The sequence below is a fragment of the Salvelinus alpinus genome, chromosome 4 (genome assembly GCF_045679555.1).
Source record: "Salvelinus alpinus chromosome 4, SLU_Salpinus.1, whole genome shotgun sequence".
Lineage (NCBI taxonomy): Eukaryota > Metazoa > Chordata > Actinopteri > Salmoniformes > Salmonidae > Salvelinus > Salvelinus alpinus.
In genome coordinates this window covers 31,680,674-31,700,966 of record NC_092089.1, presented here as the reverse complement: position 1 = coordinate 31,700,966, position 20,293 = coordinate 31,680,674, and the positions used below count along the sequence as shown (strand labels likewise).

General features: G+C 42.7%; 2 protein-coding genes across 7 annotated transcripts; both read left to right on the top strand.

Moving 5' to 3' along the window:
* The first annotated feature begins 132 nt into the window (after positions 1-132).
* flcn (folliculin) lies at positions 133-12,721 on the top strand. 6 transcript variants are annotated; one of them, XM_071395039.1, is made up of 13 exons: positions 133-271; positions 439-677; positions 3,287-3,490; positions 3,671-3,817; positions 7,522-7,743; positions 7,955-8,121; positions 8,246-8,337; positions 10,149-10,312; positions 10,527-10,640; positions 10,741-10,864; positions 11,075-11,203; positions 11,486-11,588; positions 11,893-12,721. In XM_071395039.1, the coding sequence occupies exons 3-13, from the start codon at positions 3,287-3,289 to the stop codon at positions 12,098-12,100; spliced, it is 1,674 nt and encodes a 557-aa protein (XP_071251140.1). In that variant the 5' UTR covers positions 133-271; positions 439-677; the 3' UTR covers positions 12,101-12,721. The 6 variants fall into 6 exon arrangements, with proteins under 6 accessions (XP_071251140.1, XP_071251139.1, XP_071251138.1 ...); XM_071395038.1 differs by having other exon boundaries at positions 426-677; XM_071395040.1 differs by having other exon boundaries at positions 138-271; positions 465-677.
* Positions 12,722-15,431: 2,710 nt separating this feature from the next.
* Positions 15,432-20,076, top strand: LOC139572329 (uncharacterized). The gene is made up of 5 exons (XM_071395024.1): positions 15,432-15,937; positions 16,278-16,387; positions 16,567-16,638; positions 17,101-17,238; positions 19,147-20,076. The coding sequence occupies exons 1-5, from the start codon at positions 15,925-15,927 to the stop codon at positions 19,492-19,494; spliced, it is 681 nt and encodes a 226-aa protein (XP_071251125.1). The 5' UTR covers positions 15,432-15,924; the 3' UTR covers positions 19,495-20,076.
* Positions 20,077-20,293: the final 217 nt, after the last annotated feature.

Here is a 20,293-nt window from a genome sequence, read left to right as displayed (position 1 = left end):
AGAGCGAGCGTACCAGAGCAGTGAAAAAGTATAAACAAAGGCTAATACAGCAACAAGACTACTTTTGTGAATGGACTAGAAATTAGAACTTGCGTGTGCATTGGCGACTTATTTCCCATGCTTTTAAGAAAAATGATCATGATCTATTTTCGAGACATTTGTTCGTGCTGTGCTAGGGGTTAGCTTGTCAGTAATGTCCTTTTGTGATGTTTTGATGCAATCTGATCGCCTGTAATTTGTTGCAGTGATTGTTCACGCTGCTTTAATCAAGGTAAGTGTGCTTGACTTATAGGTTTCCATTTAGAAAGGTTGTAGGAAACTTTCCCCAGCAATTAACTTTGATTACACAGAAAGGTAATACATCATCAATGTTTACACTGAATCCAAAGACAAAGCATTGACAATAACACACCTCTGATCACCAGTCATCTATCCCAGGCCAGGTGTTGGCCGTTCTCTCCCAGGCCAGGTGTTGGCCGTTCTCTCCCGGGCCAGGTGTTGGCCGTTCTCTCCCGGGCCAGGTGTTGGCCGTTCTCTCCCGGGCCAGGTGTTGGCCGTTCTCTCCCGGGCCAGGTGTTGGCCGTTCTCTCCCGGGCCAGGTGTTGGCCGTTCTCTCCCGGGCCAGGTGTTGGCCGTTCTCTCCCGGGCCAGGTGTTGGCCATTCTCCCCCGGGCCAGGTGCTGGCCGTTCTGCCGTAATAGGCCAGGGAAAACAAATTGTCGATCTCCTTTACCTGATTTTTCGCTATGTATGGATACAAAGATGAAGCCACTGATTATCATGACAATTTAGCATACTGGGTGAAACTCCTAGGCAGTAAGTAGGCTTGAGTGGTATCCAGATTGTATCAACATTGTATGGTCCTGTGTGGCTCAGTTTGTAGAGCATGGCATTTGCAACGCCAGGGTTGAGGGTTCGATTCCCATGGGGGACCAGTATGAAAATATATGCACTCACTACTGCAAGTTGCTCTAGAATAGTTTTTTAACTAGGCAAGTCAGTTAAGAACAAATTCTTATTTACAATGACTGCCAAACCCGGATGACGCTGGGCCAATTGTGCACCGGTTGTGATACAGCCTAGAATTGAACCAAGGTCCGTAGTGACGCCTCTAGCACTGGGATGCAGTGCCTTAGACCGCTGCGCCACTCGGGAGCGTCTGCAAAATAACAAATATAAAAGTTTTTTAAAATACCAACCTTGTGCCATTCCAGGAAATTTGGTAATAGCGGCATTGAACACAGGGGGTGCTTTTTTCAAACCACACTGATACACTGAAATCCGAAGGTTAGCAATGGTACCAAGTGCTTGTAAAATCCCATAGAGAATGCTAACTAAATGCTAATGAGCGCATTGCGAACATTTCGTACAGTTTCTGACCTAAACTATACAAGTAACTCAAAAATGCTTTTCACAGTTTGTTGCACGCACACAAAAAATATTAGCCAGGAGGGGATTCTCTGCTATTACCAAGAAAATGTTGATTTTGGAAGAAGCTAACCACTTAGTTAGATAGATAACAAGCTACTAAATTAGCAAACCAAATGCACAACTGCAGAGCATTTAGCACATTTTAGTCAGTTAACTTAATAGTTATAAGATATCTAGCTGGCAAGCTAGTTGTGAATTTAGTTGTGAATTCCATACTGTAATTAGATCACCTGGCGCATGCTGCACAACAGTGAGTGACTCACAAGGCTCCGGTCTCTCATCGTTGTGTGCTTGTAAACGAACACCAAGTGGCACGTGACTGGAAACTACAGTAAGCTTCATAATAATGTGGTAGGTGAAATGAAGAACGCAATGTTCTTTATCTCCTAACGTATTGCACAAGTTGACTGCAGGTATTTACTTAAAAAGTTGCTACAAATATTCAAATTTATTAAAAAACTTAAAATAAATAGTTTCAATGGTATTTACGCTATTGAAAAACCATCCAGTGGCTTTTTTTCAACTACCCTGGTATACAGTATACCGCCCAAGCCTACTAGACAGCAGTTGAGTAGCCTGATTGTTCATTCCATATTGTCCATTTTACTTTGACCTGTCCTGTTTTTAACTTCGGGATAGGTGTCCCTTCCACGGGACGGTTGAGCTAACGTAGGCTAATGCGATTAGCATGAAGTTGTAAGTAACAAGAACATTTCCCAGGACATAGACATATCTGATATTGTCAGAAAGCTTACATTCTTGTTCATCTAACTGCACTGTCCAATTTACACTAGCTATTACAGTGAAAGTATACCATGCTATTGTTTGAGGAGAGTGCACAATTTTGAACATGAAAAGTTATTAATAAACAAATTAGGCACATTTGGGCAGTCTTGATACAAAATGTTGAACAGAAATGCAGTGGTTCATTGGATCAGTCTAAAACTTTGCACATACACTGATGCCATCTAGTGGCCAAAATCTAAATTGAACCTGGGCTGGAATAATACATTATGGCCTTTCTCTTGCATTTCAAAGATGATGGTACAAAACAAATACAAAAGAACGGTTATTTTTTTTCTTTGTATTATCTTTTACCAGATCTATTGTGTTATATTCTACTAAATTCCTTTCACATTTCCATACACTTCAAAGTGTTTCCTTTTAAATGGTACCAAGAATATGCATATCCTTGCTTCAGGGCCTGAGCTACAGGCAGTTAGATTTGGGTATGTAATTTTAGGCAAAAATTGAAAAAAGGGGCTAATCCTTAAGATTTTTAAGATATATTTGTTAACATGCCATATTCGAAGCACTTAATTTTTTTTGGTTGGGCGCAATTTAGGTTACGCTTTTTGATTCGGAGAAACGTGCATGATGTGCATGATGTAAAAAGTGTCTGTCTCATGACATTGTCATAAATTTGATCTCTACTCCAGCCTGTATTCTACAGAAAAGGCCATATACTCTTTCTACCTTATGCTATAGGCTACATGATTTATGTTAGATGATTTGTTGACGGAATGTTGGAGTGCCGCAGCGGTTCGTCTCTCCAACAGCACCCTGGAGAGACACACTCGGCATGGACAAGAAAAATATTTTGCTTCCCTGCTTTTGACAAAGTGAGCACTGCTTATCACATGGCGGCATCGGCATTCACCTAAATAGCCCATGTGCCAAAGGGTGAGATAAATTGTCATTCTTTTTGGGCAGAGTTATGTGACGTTTTATGTGTTGTTGGTACATCTTGGTCAGTTTAGCTTGGAAAATGCCACCCTCGTCAATCTGCCACAGATTTAAAAATCTGCCTAATCCTGCCTAATGGGTGGGCCGGCCCTGTTCTTTCCCCCTTCAGATGAATGCTCTGGTAGCTCTCTGTCATTTCTGTGAGCTCCATGGCCCCCGCACCCTGTTCTGCACCGAGGCTCTGCACCCCCCGTCCCCCACACCCTCCCAGGCTGGCGCCCCCATACCCGGGGACAGGGAGTCGGACAGAGAGGGAGAGGGACTCACCATGAGGGCAAACAGCTCAGCTACACAGAGAGGAGACATGTGCGAGGTGAGTGGGAGATGTGTGTGAGATGAGTGAAGGGCTGAACGGACAGAATAGAAATGACATTGACTAATTTGTTTTGTCTAATAACTATTCTTTCTGGTCATCTCGTTTTCTCTCCCTCTCTTCCCTTCTCACTCACTCTCTCTCTCATTCACTCCCTGTCTCTCTCCATCTCTTTGTCAGGGCTGCCGGTCTCTCCCAGCGTCTCACCCTGGCTTCGTCAGTGTGGACAGTGAGACAGGAATCCGGTTCCTCAGCCACCAACAACCTAGACAACCCCAGCTCTTCAGTGTGGTCCGCCAGGCCTGCGTACGCAGCCTCAGCTGTGAGGTAACCACCTGTGTGTGTGTGTGTATGTGTGAGTGTGCGTGTTGCCATTTTTCTTGCATTAAGACTCATGACTGTTTGTCAATACATAAGCCTTTAGTTAAGGATGGCAGGTAACCTAGTAACGAAAAGGTTGCTGGTTCCAATACCCAAGCCGACAAGGTAAAGAATCTGTCAATGTGCCCTTGAGCAAGGCATTTAACCCTAATTTTCTCCAGGGGTGCTGTACTATGGCTGTACTATGGTTGACCCTATAAAACAAGACATTTCACTGCAGCTATCCGGTGTATGTGACAATATATATCAGGGGTCTCCAACCTTTTCTAGCGTGAGAGCTACTTAAAAAAATTTTTTTGCAAGCTACTACGTTTATTTTCACGCTTTCAAATAGGCACATTTTTCTTCTCTCCTCTGCAACTCTTCCCCGGGTCCTTAGTGTACAATAGCAAGTAGTGCACTATGTTTTCTGTCAATATACCTGGTAAAATAATGGTTAAACAACTCTAAGGGGGGCCCTTTCAAATATTTTAAATACAGTTGAAGTCGGAAGTTTACATACACTTAGGTTGGAGTCATTAAAACTCTTTTTTCAACCACTCCACAAATTTCTTGTTAACAAACAATAGTTTTGGCAAGTCGGTTAGGACATCTACTTTGTGCATGACACAAGTCATTTTTACAACAATTGTTTACAGACAGATTATTTCACTTATAATTCACTGTATCACAATTCCAGTGGGTCAGAGGTTTACATACACTAAGTTGACTGTGTCTTTAAACAGCTTGGAAAATTCCAGAAAATTATGTCATGGCTTTAGAAGCTTCTGATGGGCTAATTGACATCATTTGAGTCAATTGGAGGTGTACCTGTGGATGTATTTCAAGGCCTACCTTCAAACTCAGTGCCTCTTTGCTTGACATCATGGGAAAATCAAAAGAAATCAGCCAAGACCTCAGAAAATTGTAGACCTCCACAAGTCTGGTTCATCCTTGGGAGCAATTTCCAAATGCCTGACGGTACCACGTTCATCTGTACAAACAATAGTATAAACACCATGGGACCATGCAGTAGTCATACTGCTCAGGAAGGAGATGTGTTCTGTCTCCTAGAGATTAACATACTTTGGTGCGAAAAGTGCAAATCAATCCCAGAACAACAGCAAAGGACCTTGGGAAGATGCTGGAGGAAACAGGTACAAAAGTATCTATATTCACAGTTAAACGAGCCCTTTTTCGACATAACCTGAAAGGCCGCTCAGCAAGGAAGAAGCCACTGCTCCAAAACCGCCATAAAGCCAGACTACGGTTTACAACTGCATATGGGGCAAAGATCATACTTTTTGGGGAAATGTCCTCTGGTCTGATGAAACAAAAATAGAACTTTTTGGCCATTATGACCATCGTTATGTTTGGAGGAAAAAGGAGGAGGCTTGCAAGCCGAAGGACACCATCCCAACTGTGAAGCACAGGGGTGGCAGCATCATGTTGTGGGGGTGCTTTGCTGCAGGAGGGACTGGTGCACATCACAAAATAGATGGCATCATGAGGATGGAAAATTATGTGGATATATTGAAGCAACATCTCAAGACCTCAGTCAGGAGTTAAAGCTTGGTCGCAGATGGGTCTTCCAAATGGACAATGAACCCAATCATACTTCCAAAGTTGTGGCAAAATGGCTTAAGGACAACAAAGTTAAGGTATTGGAGTGCCCATCACAAAGCCCTGACCTCAACCCTATAGAAAATTTGTAGGCAGAACTGAAAAGGCGTGTGTGAGCAAGGAGGCCTACAAACCTGACTCCATTACACCAGCTCTGTCAGGAGGAATGGGCCAAAATTCACCCAACTTACTGTGGGAAGCTTGTGGAAGTCTACCCGACACGTTTGACCCAAGTTAATCTATTTAAAGGCAATGTTACCAAATACTAATTGAGTTTATGTAAACTTCTGACTGGGAATGTGATGAAAGAAATAAAAGCTGAAATAAATCATTCTCTACTATTATTCTGACATTTCACATTCTTAAAATAAAGTGGTGATCCTAACTGACCTAAAACAGGGAATTTTTACTAGGATTAAATATTCAGGAATTGTGAAAAACTGAGTTTAAATGTATTTGGCTAAGGTGTATGTAAACTTCTGACTTCAACTGTATATTCCCAAATTATGTTCTCAGTTTGAATTTTCACTCTGAAAATTACAATTGTTCATAGAGAAACAATGAAATTGGATGTGCTGAGTCCATGTCAATGCCTAAATCACAGCAGAAGACAATTTTTTGGGGGGTCTGGAAGAAAACAAAAAACTAATTATTTTGAAGTGTAGTTCCACTTTGCGAGTCTGGCCCTTTTAATCGTGCATCTAGGGAGTGAGGAATGTGCCGGTTTAGCGGTGGTTCTTTGCTCATTTCATGGCAAAGTTAGCAAATAACCAAATAATAGATACAAATGATATACTTACTCATGATATACTTCTGCCAGGTAAGCCTACTTTGCAGTTAACATTTAATTGAGAAGGTTTTGGGGGAAGTATTTCTATCAACCCACGAGATGGTTATCACATCAACTGGCTACACACGGAGTGATGAACAAATGTGTGCACCACACAGACAGACAGACGCAATATTGCTGGAAATTAATTGGCAGCTATTGGGTGTGGCTTTTTAAGCCAACGGGGCATAACATTTACTTTTTAAGCCAACGGGGCATAACATTTACTTTTTAAGCCAACGGGGCATAACATTTACTTTTTAAGCCAACGGGGCATAACATTTACTTTTTAAGCCAACGGGGCATAACATTTACTTTTTAAGCCAACGGGGCATAACATTTACTTTTTAAGCCAACGGGGCATAACATTTACTTTTTAAGCCAACGGGGCATAACATTTACTTTTTAAGCCAACGGGGCATAACATTTACTTTTTAAGCCAACGGGGCATAACATTTACTTTTTAAGCCAACGGGGCATAACATTTACTTTTTAAGCCAACGGGGCATAACATTTACTTTTTAAGCCAACGGGGCATAACATTTACTTTTTAAGCCACCAGCCACTGTGGCAGGTAGATTAAAAAATCTACTAGCCACTCAGAATTTTTACCAGACAAAATATTTTTCTCCCGCTAAAATTACACCAACAAAACACTCAAACAGATGACATGCTTTTTAATGTTTGTAAAACAATAAATGTATTACTAGTAAGAAGTAATTATATTGTTTAATTTCATTCTTTTAACCAAAATGTTCACCTGCACCTTTAGGGTAACGTGACTTTAGGCCCTGGTGACTAACCAGGGGTGGGATAATGTCAATGTTGCGTTGATTAGATAGTAGCTGGGAGCTTGCAGTGTCTGAGTCTACTTGTGAGATTTGTTTGCTGTGGAACACGTGAAAATTGCATGTACTTTCAGAATTGTTTGGTGAGCTACTCATTGGTGGGCTGCGAGCTACTGCGTGATCTACCTGTTGGAGACCCCTGAGATAGATAGATAGATAGATAGATAGATATCACAGGAGGTTGGAGGCACCTTAATTGGGGAGAACGGGCTTGTGGTAATGACGGGAGCGGAGTCAGTGGAATGGTATCAAATACATCAAACATGATTTCCAGGTGTTTGATACCATTCCATTTGCTCTGTTCCTAATGTCTGTTCTCCCCTCAGTACCCTCCCTCTCTCATCTGCCTCTCTCCCTCCCTGCCTCTCTAGGTGTGTCCAGGTCGTGAGGGTCCTATCTTCTTTGGGGATGAGCAGCATGGTTTTGTGTTCTCTCACACATTCTTCATCAAGGACAGCCTGGCCCGGGGCTTCCAGCGGTGGTACAGTATTGTCATGGTAGCCATGGACAGGATCTACCTCATCAACTCCTGGCCCTTCCTGCTGCGCCACCTCAGACTCACTATACAGAGTCTACAGAGCACAGCACTGAAGGTAAGGACACACACACAAACTAACACACCATGTTAAATGTATGGGACATAGATATATACACACACATTAAAACACACTTACTATTCATAACGTGAACATTAAACATAAGACAAATAAACATGAACACTAACTCTTACTACCAGACAGAATAGGGGGGCCATGTTTGACTTCTCTCCCTCTAATTTCTCCCCCCTCCCCCTATCCTCTACAGGTGTTTGACAGTGAACAGTGTGTGTGTCCTCAGAGGGCGGTGAGGATGAACAGTGTGTTCTCTCCTGCTGTCTTCCCCCACCAGAGGAGTGGTAACGCGGCCCGCTCCCTGCCCTCCCTCACCCAGCACACCAACCTCTGGGCCAGCCTACACTCCTCCTTCAGCTGGTGAGACAGCTAACTGTCGCTAACGATCACTAAGGTTACTAATCTAAACAATAGCAGACATACAGTCAACATCAGGGGTGGTCGTGCAGTGTTCTATCTGTCTATCTTTTCTCCTCTACTGCAGGTTACTGAAGGCCTGTGGTAGTCGTCTGACAGAGAAGCTGCTGGAGGGAGCTCCCACAGAGGACACACTGGTTCTTATAGAGAGACAGACAGGTACGCACGCGTGCTCATAGAGAGACAGACTGATGCGCACTTGTGCTCATGGAGAGACAGAGGTACACACGGGTGCTCATAGAGAGACAGACAGGTGCGCACGGGTGCTCATAGAGAGACAGACAGGTGCGCACGGGTGCTCATAGAGAGACAGACAGGTACGCACAGGTGCTCATAGAGAGACGGACAGGTGCGCACGGGTGCTCATAGAGAGACGGACAGGTGCGCGCGGGTGCTCATAGAGAGACAGACAGGTGCGCACTGGTGCTCATAGAGAGACAGACAGGTGCGCACGGGTGCTCATAGAGAGACAGACAAGTGCGCACAGGTGCTTATAGAGAGACAGACAGGTACACAAATGTGCTCATAGAGAGACAGACATGTGCGCACAGGTGCTCATAGAGAGACAGACAGGTGCGCACGGGTGCTCATAGAGAGACAGACAAGTGCGCACCGGTGCTCATAGAGAGACAGACAGGTACACAAAGGTGCTCATAGAGAGACAGACATGTGCGCACAGGTACTAATAGAGAGACAGACAGGTACACACAGGTGCTCATAGAGAGACAGACAGGTGCGCACGGGTGTTCATAGAGAGACAGACAGGTGCGCACGGGTGCTCATAGAGAGACAGACAAGTGCGCACAGGCGCTCATAGCGAGACAGACAGGTGCGCACAGGTGCTCATAGAGAGACAGACAGGTGCGCACGGGTGCTTATAGAGAGACAGACATGTGCGCACAGGTGCTCATAGAGAGACAGACATGTACACACTGGTGCTCATAGAGAGACAGACAGGTACGCACGGGTGCTTATAGAGAGACAGACAGGTATGCACGGGTGCTCATAGAGAGATAGACAGGTACACACAGGTGCTTATAGGGAGACAGACAGGTACGCACGGGTGCTCATAGAGAGACAGACAAGTACACACAGGTGCTCATAGAGAGACAGACAGGTACACACAGGTTCTTATTGAGAGACAGACAGGTACACACTGGTGCTCATAGAGAGATAGACAGGTACACTCTACTGCTCATAGAGAGACAGACAGGTACGCACTAGTGCTCATAGAGAGATAGACAGGTACACACGGGTGCTCATAGAGAGACAGACAGGTGCGCACGGGTGCTCAAAGAGAGACAGACAAGTGCGCACAGGTGCTCATAGAGACAGACAGGTATGTGCTGGTGCTCATAGAGAGACAGACAGGTAGCCCGAATGTTAAGCGGGTAGACAGGTACACACTGGTGTTCATAGAAAGACAGACAGGCAGACAGACAGGATAACTCTAGAGGTGGGAGACACCGTGAGACCAGTTTAACACTAGTCAGAGAGACATATTACCCCATATGGCTCAAGTTAAAAGAAGTGAATAAAAAGGGTGTGATCTGATATCAGGGTAAAGCGTTTCTGACAGCATTATCATGAGAAGTCATGTGCTTGCCCAGTGTGTCAGAGTGGAACAGGAGTCCGTATCTACAGTAAACGTGTGATTAACACGGTTAGACCATGAGGACAGAGAGCTACGATGTGACTCACTCAACCATATCACACAAATTCCATTCTGATTACCATTTTTGGGACAAAAATGTTTCCATTGCTCCCCCCTGTTCAGCTCTGATATTGCAAGTCGCTATGAAACTTGAATACTTCCAATCAGGAAAATAGTTGCAATTGTTACTTTGTTTACTATCCTGGCTAAATCAATTAAAATAAAATAACAGTATATATACAGTATATATCTTGGAATTAGTCCCGATATTGGGTGTTTTGTATGTCTTTTTAACAATGTCCTGTTGTCTTCTCAGAGCAAGAGGAGGAAATGAGTTGCTGGGAAGGAGCAGAAGGGGGCGGGTCTAGACCCCAGTGCCACCAATCGGAGAGCGAGCTGTACAGAGACTTCTTGTTTGACGAGGGGAAAGCAGAGGGGTATCCTGGTCCAAAGTTCAGGTCCTTGAGACATTTAAGACAGGTAAACATTGGTGTGCCTTTCTCGCTACCACATCATGAACACTTTCATTTCTAGCACATCATACGCCATACTTAATTCTGTTAACCACTTGGTTTCAAAAACAACAACTTTGTGAGCCAATTGGTTAAAGAGGGAAACCAATATCCTCTTATTTTGTGAATGCATTTCTTGTCTGTTTCCTTGTGATGATATCTGTTATCTGATTGGTACGCAGGTGCTCGGGACCACTGATTTCCGCCAGCTAGCATGGCACGTGCTCATGGGAAATCAGGTCATATTGAGAGGGGCTGACCCAGGGCTCATCCATTCAGCATTCACCATGCTGAAGGTCAGCCAATCAAAAGTTTACTCATCGTATCCCCCTTTAATAAAGAATATTCCTCCTAACATTCATCGCTAATCACATGGTTTGGTATATATCCCATCAGGCCTTGCTCCCGGTGGGCTGTGTCCGCTCTGTGACGTACAGCGCCCAGTATGAGGAAGCATACCGATGTAACTTCCTGGGCCTCAGCCCTGACGTGCCCATCCCCACACACGTCAGCTCCTCAGGTACACAAACCCAGAATACATCACTGTGGTTACTGCTTTATTTCGAGGTCTGCTTATAATCATTATTACATATGCTAATAATAAAATACTGTATGATAATGATATCAGTTATAAGTGCGAACAGAACAATTAACAAATAAAAGGTTTTCATAAGGTTTCGAATCCTAAAATACCCATAAAATATGTCCATCTTGCTGTGTCCCTTCCCAGAGTTCTCAGTGTTGGTGGATGTGGTCAGTGTGGAGAGGGGCTCTCTGTACTCTGCTGCTTGTGGTGAAGACATCCTCTCACTCTACCAGTTCAACATCAGTAGTACCAACTCACAGCCTACAGATAAAGGTGAGGATATACCCCATCTGGACAATATACTGTATACATCATCAACATGAAGGTATGCATTATACATGTCTTCTTCAAGGCATCTCTAGTTGTTAACAATCGTGGCAAAGGTCAAAGACAATTAGTTGTGTGAAATTTCCCTCCATTAACTTTCCAGTTTCAATCTATTGACCTGCATCTCTCGTGCTCTCTCCCTGTCTCTCTTCACCCCTATCACTCTCCCTCCCTTGCTCTCTATCCCTCTCTCCCGTCCTCTCTCTCTTCCCCCCACCCCTCTCTCAGGTCCCACGTTGTTGAATAAGATCGAGGTGGCGTTGTCCAATGAGAACCTGTCAGTGGACGTGGTCTCTCACTGTCTGCTGTGTCTGAAGGAGGAGTGGATGAAGTGAGTAACAACAACCCTTCTGATAAGCAGGGAATTTCCCTAAACTTTGAAGTTTCATTTCTTTGGCTTTTTCTAAACAGAGGTATGCAACTGTAGATAGTGGGGCATTAAAGAGTCAAACAAGTCCCCCTATGAAACCCCCCAAAGCCCCAGCCTGGTTACATTGGCTGTGCAGTACAGGATGATGTGGAATGCTTAATGTAGACCAGAATCATTGGGAAATTCCAATAACTCCTCTCCCTCCCACTTCTATCCATACCCATCCTCCCCTTAACCCCCTCTCTCTATCCCTTCGATTCCTTAGTAAAGTGAAGGTGCTGTTTAAGTTCTCCAAGGTAGATGGGCGTGGGAGGGAGGACACCCAGAAGGTGTTGGCCCTGCTGGGTGCCACGGGGTCTGGGGAGGAGGACAACGTCAAGCTGCTCAAGTTCTGGATGACGGGACTCAGCAAGACCTACAAGAGCCATCTGATGACCGCTGTCAGAGGAGGGGAGAGGCCCCTTAGCCAGTGAGAGAGCAGTGGAGGAGAAGATGAGAGGTAGCGGGAGAGACCATACAGCTGGAGTGAAATATACTGTATCTCAGTATAGGAGACTGGTGGGAGGAGGTATAGGAGGGTGGGCTCATTGTAACGGCTGGAATCGATTAAATGGAACGGAGTCAAACGTGATTTCCATATGTTTGATGTGTTTGACACCGTTCCATTTATACCTTTCCAGCCATTACAATGAGCCCGTCGATTAGCTCCTCCCAGCACCCTCTGCATGCATCTACTACTGTATTTGGACAGACAGAGAGAAAGGGAAAGAAAACGAGTGTGAATGAGTGAGTAATGACAGATAGACTGACTGAAGGATATGTTTGTGTCCAGGTGCTGACTTAATTAAAACCCATCCTTCACCATAAAGAACAAAAAGCCACTCCATGGGTCGGTTTTAAATTAATAATTAATTCAGATACATTACGTAAAACGTAATAAGTAATTTGTATCTTTTTTTTAGTAATCAAAAGGGAATTATTATAGAAACACTGTCCACAATTTTATGTCTGACTTATTATAAAAGTTTCAATAGTTTGTTAACACATTGTACAGAGATATTCAAATAAAATAACTGCTTGAGCTGAAACTGAAATATTGGTGTGGCATTCATCCTTTTTCCCAAATGGCACCATCTTGTGGAGAATCATTAAATCAAAGGAAGAAAAAGAGTGGAGGGGAAAAAAACTTGTGTCCTTTGCCAGTTCCCTCTCACATGCTTTTTTTTACAATGAGTGGCTGTCAGCCAAGAGACCTCAAGTGGTGTAAAACAACAGTTCTAGGTCTTCGGTGACACGCAACATAAAAACCCTTGCATAATGAGATCTCAGTCCCTCAACATATCATTGTGTTGTATACTACCACATCAGCAGGGGGCTTCTTCACTAACAAGCTAGTAACTCATTATTAAAAGTAAATAACTGCAAAGCTTTTTGTGTTTTCGCAGTTATTTGATCCCTTTCAGAAGGCTTTTGCTGAAGTCTGCAGACTTGTAAAATCCAGTAGCACGAGGCTTTGTTCAAGTTCATGCCCTGTTTTTTTTTTTACTGTGTATGTATATAATGCTTGAGCAAATTAGGGAGTATTATAACATACATTTTTGTGTGTAGTTATACTTCTACTCTTGCACTGTATCTCAGTGCAAGAGGCTTCACTACAGTCCCTGGTTCGAATCCAGGCTGTATCACATCCGGCCATGATTGGGATTCCCATAGGGCGGCGCACAATTGGCCCAGCGTCGTCCTGGTTTGGTCGGGGTAGGCGGTCATTGTAAATAAGAATTTGTTCTTAACTGACTTACCTAGTTAAATAAAGGTTAAACATTTTTTATTATAGTTCTTAAAAAGAGTGGGTGAAATTTGAGCTTTTAAAAAATATATATATAAATAGAATGTACCAGTGAATCATACCTACTTAAAGTGTGTTTTCAACACAGAACAAAGAAATACAGTTGGTTACACATGACCCAGTCAATGTTTGATTTGATATTGTAAACTGTAGGCCAGCCCGCTGGTGGAACGTTAGGTCTTATAATATAGTAGATTAGACAATAAAACAAAGTTACAGATGCAGAAATATCATACCCCCAAGAGATGCTAACCTCTCACCATTACAATAACATGGAGGTTAGCATTTTTGGGGTGTATGATATTTGTGCATCTAACTTCCTCAATCATCATTATTTACAATTCATTCAGGATTATCCATAATCATGGTAGCATCCACATTAATGTAGAAGTGTTTAGAAACATATTATATTCTTATTTACAATGGAAGTGACTCAATGAGACAAAACATTATTATTATTTGCAATTAGTTTCTATTGGGCACAAAATAATCTGAAACACAACCAAAACAAACCACAAATGCATCCAACAAGATTGTTAAGTCACACGCTTAATGTAATCATTGAATGCAAAGAATATGGGACCAAATACTAAACTTTTGACTACTTTAATACACATATAAGGGAATTTGTCCCAATACTTTTGGTCCCCTAAAATGGGGGGACTATATAGTGCTGTAATTTCTAAACAGTTCACCCGATATGGAGGAAAATACCCACAAGTTAAAGCTGACAGTCTGCGCTTTAACCTCATAGTCATTGTATAATTTCAAAACCAAAGTGTTGGAGTATAGAGCCAAAAGAAAACATGCTTCACTGATCCAATAATTACAGAGTGCACTGTATATACACTCTGGGTAGAAGCTCTTAGACACAGATCTAGGACCATCTTATCATTACCACATCCTAACCTGAACCATAAATTAAGAATATGCTAAACTGACCTGAGATCATGGATCATCCTACAGCCCTATGCAGAGGACCAAGGTGAAAAGAGTTAGGACTGAGGGTGAAGAATGTTGGTCTGTTGGACTGCAGAACTCTGTCTTCCTTTTCCCTTTGGATCTCTGGAACATTCACTGTTTCTCTTGGCCCATGTTCAAAATGGAAGTGACACAAGAAGTAGTACTACAACAATTGCTACGTAAAACCTGAACATGACAATGTACTAATTGATCTACTTCTGATCCCCACTCACTTTCCCAATACTAGTTTGTCATAACTAAAATATCTGTGTAGCACTTTAAATAATAAACTAGTGTACCACAAATTAAAGTGCTATCAAAATGTGAGAAAGTATCTAAGCCTCCAAACTGTGGGATATTAAACTTTTCCATTTCAAATCAACGGCCATTTTTTTGTTATTAATTTATTATTTTGTTTTGAGAAGCAACATCAGCTTCACTGTCATGATGATTATTGGCTTTGCACACTTGAATGACTTGCAGCTTATGTCAGTCAGTGTTGCAATCCTTTTAGTGACCCAAAAATACAAGATAATTCTTGATTTATGAGATCCTCTGGTGACTCAACAGGGTGAGTATTACTAACTGGCTCACTGGAGACAAGGAGGCAGGCACACGCTCAGGCACACATGGGGGGATTGAAAACATATGGCATGACTTAAGCCTTCTGAGGACTCATTTGGATTGGGGGTGGGGGTGGCAGAGAGAGAGGGAGAGAGACAGTGAGAGAGAGGAACTTTTGTGAGTGTAATATTTACTGTTTATTTTGTATTGTTTATTTTACTTTTGTTTATCTATTTCACTTGCTTTGGCAATGTAAACATATGTTTCCCATGCCAATAAAGCCCCTTGAATTTAATTTCATTGCGTGGGAGAGGGGGCTTGGTCAGTCAATAGGGAGGTGAAATGACTGGTGGTGGGAGGGGCTGAGAGATTTACAGGGAGCAGATATCAAGCACTTTCCCTTTCAGGCTAGCCTCTGTCTGAGCTCACACAGACAGACTGCCCAGAGGGCGAGAGAGAGAGATAGCGGGTCTGTTTCTCTCACTCTGTCCATTAGCCATTTAAAGGGTGAGAAGAGAGTGAGGTCTGTAATATACTGGGTCAACAGGGAAACAGAAAGGGAAAGGAGAGAGAGAGAGAGAGAGAGAGAGGCTGCAGCTTGACAAACTGGGAGGTGGGAAAATCCAAAGTGAGATCGCAGTGCAGATTGAGTGAGAGAAGGGGGTGTGGAGATTTGGAAAGTACCAGGGAGACAAAAGGAGGAATTCTAAAAAAGAGGTCAACTAAACTGGAATCTCAACAGTAGAGGAAAAAGAAAAGACTCAGAGCTCAGAGCTCTCTCTCTCTCTCTCTCACTCTGTCACACACTTGACGGAACCGCTGAGGAAACTTTGCCTAGTCAGATCAGAGGACTTATTTGAGCTGCGAATTGCATGGTTTCAACCACAGAAATGGAGAAGTGGCCTTTCTCATGAAGATAAAAGGATGTCACGATCAGGTAAGAGGAATTCAGTGATGACATAAATTCAGAGTATGCAAAAGTGAATTGATTGATTCGTGGATTTGTATTTGTTTAATTAATTTGACCAGATTAGTGGATTTGTATTTGTTTAATTAATTTGACCACATTACCATTGTACTGTAATTCCTATAGTGGTTCTGTAATTTGGGTTTGTAGTTAATTTGCTCAAACTATTAATTAAAGCAATAAGTTAACATGAAGTCATGATGTTTCTCATTAAGCATGTGGCTGGAACCACATGGGCAGGACACATACATTTTCCATCCATTAACCTGCTGCATCTCTCTCTCTCTCTCTTTACTTCGATCTCTCACAGTTTTACTGTTGCTATCAATATTGACACTCCAAGGTAGCGGATGTGATTACTTTTTGAGGGAGGTTGTCAAGAATCTTCAAACCACCCTTAACTCAGACCACTCTGGATTTGTGAGTTGAACGTTGTGGCTATCCTTTTGTACCTGCATGCACCCTGAGTAATGACAGTGGTTTAAACAAATATGCTTTCACTTCCTAGTGGTTACATTTTTTATCAATTTGATGTTTTGTCTATTGGCATAGATACTCTTGTGAATACTGTGATTCCTGAACCAGTTTTTTCCTCCAAGCGTAAGGTGTTCCCTAAAGACTATTGGATTTCCCACCACTACAATGTCAACCTGCTGTGCAACACTGATCCGGTGAGGCACCATCTATTGATTAAATGACACCATTTTAGTAAATGATTTATTCTCGTGTTTTATACAAACATGTCACACTTAGTGTAGCTGCTGTCTATCATTAAATCCTTCATTCTGATTCTCTGTTGAGCAATGCGGGAGGACCGGCTCATGGTAATGGCTGGAGCAGAGTTTGTGGAATGGTATCAAATATACAGTATCAAACACTGGTTTTCCATGTGTTTGGCGCCATTCAATTCGCTCCCTTCCAAACATTATTATGAGCCGTCCTCCCCTCAGCAGCCTCTACTGGTTCCAGTACTCCAGTCTACCTTTGTGTTGTTGTCAGCGTTACTGGGCAGGATAATCAATAACCTCTGATTAGCACAATGATGATCAGCTCTGTGTGGTGCGCCGTCTATTCAAATCATCAGCGTAACCTCTGTGTCTAAAATCCTACTTCTGCCTCGGCTGTCCCTCCAGTGTTGTGTGTTCCGAGCTGCGACTGTTCTCTCTGACTCCTGGCTCCAGCTCCGCAGCCAGCTGTGGCCAGAGCACCATAGCTTCGAATTCATCTCCAACCTTATACAAGCCCTGGATGACAGGGGTATGACAAAAGGGGTAGGTATACCATGTCGTGGACATACTCCAGTTATAACCGCGGGAGGTATGGGGGCTGAGGGTGCAGATATTGCATTGGTCCTGTATTAGCGAAACAATATAGCCGTCTGTATTGCCAGAAAATCTTTCTTCCCCAAACTACTTCCCGAGGCTATGACTCTAGTAGTCTATATGAACTGTTTTGGATAGAGAGAGTGTACTGTAGGTTGCAAGTGGGGGTGAACAAGTAGCAGCATGTACTCAAAAGAGACGTACACAGCAGCCTTAAACATTTTGGACTAAGTTATGTAAAAATAAAACAACTATGCCCTGGCAAATGCAACAAAACACTATAAAGATGCCTTGTTGTAGTAAAAAAAAAGACAGAAAATGGCTAAAACGGGGGAGAATAACGTTTTTTTCCAGGGATGCAAACTAGTCACCTTTCGGCGAAATTCGCCGTTTTGAATCCAAAATAGGTGACCTACGTGATTCGTGTAGATCCGATGAGAAAAGGTGGGGGGGGCTTTGGATGACTGCTGGCTGTATGCGAACGAGTGATGCGTGTTTGGAGCAATACTGGCTGCACTGTATACAAGGCTCAGCCAATCGTTCACATAACAACAGAATGCAGCACGCGACCGTAGAGAGAAAAGACAACAACAGCGCGCGCTCTGGAAAGAGAGTGGAAGGCAGGTTGCAAGTTAATTTACAGCAGCGCGTCCCCTGAACGATAACGAGAGGTAGGTGAGAAGCCTGACCACGGAGACGGGGATGAGAAGGTGATGAGGTGTACTTCAGGAGCTGGAACCGAAAAACAACTGGTATTTGGAAAGTTTGAGGTGAGGGAGGAAGTGTGGTGAAACAAATATTTTAAGTATCTTGCTAACGTTAGCTGGATCGAATTACCCGTTAGCTAGCCAGGGAAATGTTGAGCAACATTAGCCAACTTAACTGATCAAATAATTGAGTTTATGGTGTGAAAATTAACTGGCTAATGAAGTCAGACAACTACAACATCAGATGAGCTAACGTTTGTAACCTAACCAATTCGCTATAGTATTAACTGGTAACGTTAAAGCAGTTAAGTGGAGCTGGGCCTGATTTAGCTGGATGTCACTATAGCGGTGAAAGGAACACCACACACTTTCCCTCTTTCTCACTTTTTCAATACAGCGCCAGTGGATAAAAATAATTTTTTTAAATTTAATTAAATTTTTTACTCAGTGGACGTTATTTTTGCACACATGTAGCCTTGTGCACTTGACTGATATCTACTATAGTGGCCGCTATAATAGAGCAAAAATATAATGCCTGTTTGTTTCTTTCTATTTGTACTAAATATGTATTTTTCCCAAGTGCAATATTTAGATGTGTGTGGTCACAAACATTCTATTATAAAGGCTGTCATGGCTAACTGCAATATTAGTGTATTGCTTTTTTCTCAAGACTCGAGTGTCATTTGCAATAAAGTCTAGGCAACAAATAACATTGGATTTCTTGCTTTACATTTTTTAGCTGTGAGTTAGGTTCACTTTAACCACTTTTTATTTTGCACACAGAGACTGATCATGTAGATCATATTATTTGTTGTTTAATTAGTTAAAACCTGCATTTGCCCCGAGCATTTTCTTTTGTTGCATGTTTCAGGGAGGGGGCGGGGGGGGGGAAGTGTCACCTTTTTGGGCCCTCACCAGTTTGCATCCCTGTTTTTTTCTTGACCATGTGGCTTGACTATGCTATGACCAGTGCATAGTTTTCCTGTTTAGGTCACTTATAATGTACACAATCTCTGTGATATACATTAACTCCCCAGAGAAACGGCTATCAATCAATGACAGTGCTTGCACTGTATGTTTGTTTAATAACAACTCCTCTCCTCCCTTATCCCCCTTTCCTCTCCTCCCTTATCACATCCCTCTCTCACAGAGATTTGAGGATCCTGACCCTTCAGTTCTTCCCTCCGTCTCCTCCTCTCCGGAGAAACTTCTCAACTTCACTTCATCTGTTTTCTCCAAATGGCTGGAGCTGGGGTGCTCGGCCCCGGTGTACACTTGTCCCTTCCCCACTCTGGCCTCTCCTGCTGGGGAGGAAGAAAGGGCAGCTCTCGAAAGTAAAAAAGTGAGGTTATTAACCACACGAGCAGTTCACAGGGAGAATGAAGGGGAAACAGGGATGAGGTTACACACACCTCCACCAACCAATAGGAGCCCAACATCCAAAGGTGGGCTCCTATTAGTTCTTTCTGGGTCTTTGTTTTTTAAAACTTTTATTTAACTAGGCAAGTCAATTAAGAACAAATTCTTATTTACAATGACGGCCTACATTGGAGCCTCCTGGATGCTACTGTAGAGCGGTTGCTAAAGTTACTGAAGTGGATCTCTTCAATGGCGCACACAAAATGGTTTGGAGCACTGGTTGGCTTTTTCTTCTCAATCTGTCCATTCTAGCTGTTCTAATGCAGTAAGCTTTGTCAATCAAGTGACTGACATGCACACTTAATTGTTGCACTGAATGTACAACTACAGTCAAGATTATGTATAGAATAACAACCTTTTAATTTACTGTCTGCACACCAGAGTTCTATTATAGCCATAAGAAACCATTACGTACCTATACAACATAGCCATATGTATAAAAAGCCATATTCTACGCAAGCTAACTAAACACTAACAAGTGTTTTATATTGAGCAAGCTACAGAACATAAATGATTGTCCAATATTTCTGATCAAATTCATATGATATTTACAATGCAGTGGAATGTGAATATTTTTTTGTTTGCTGGTCTTCAATGAATGTTTTTTTTTTTTCTATGAACTTTTGTACATACTGCATCTTGTAAATAAAAACCATGCAGCCATTATGAGTTTCTCTGATGTAGTTTTGTGCTGACTGTTACCATCCCCAGTGGTTTTCCCTTAGTTCTGACTGTTACCATCCCCAGTGTGGGGAGTATTGTGCAATTGCTGCACTGCTGTCTGATTCTCAACAGCTATCCTTTTTCTTTGTCTCCTACAGGAAGACTTCTGTCATAAGTAAGTTGTAGTTCAATATAATTTTTATGTCTGCAGTTAC

Coding starts and splice junctions, on each gene's coding strand:
- flcn (XM_071395036.1), top strand. Junction 3,818..7,521: donor TACGCAGCCTCAGCTGTGAG/GTAACCACCTGT, acceptor CTGCCTCTCTAG/GTGTGTCCAGGTCGTGAGGG. Junction 10,865..11,074: donor CACACACGTCAGCTCCTCAG/GTACACAAACCC, acceptor GTCCCTTCCCAG/AGTTCTCAGTGTTGGTGGAT.
- LOC139572329 (XM_071395024.1), top strand. Junction 16,639..17,100: donor TGCTGTGCAACACTGATCCG/GTGAGGCACCAT, acceptor CTGTCCCTCCAG/TGTTGTGTGTTCCGAGCTGC. Junction 17,239..19,146: donor ACAGGGGTATGACAAAAGGG/GTAGGTATACCA, acceptor CCTCTCTCACAG/AGATTTGAGGATCCTGACCC.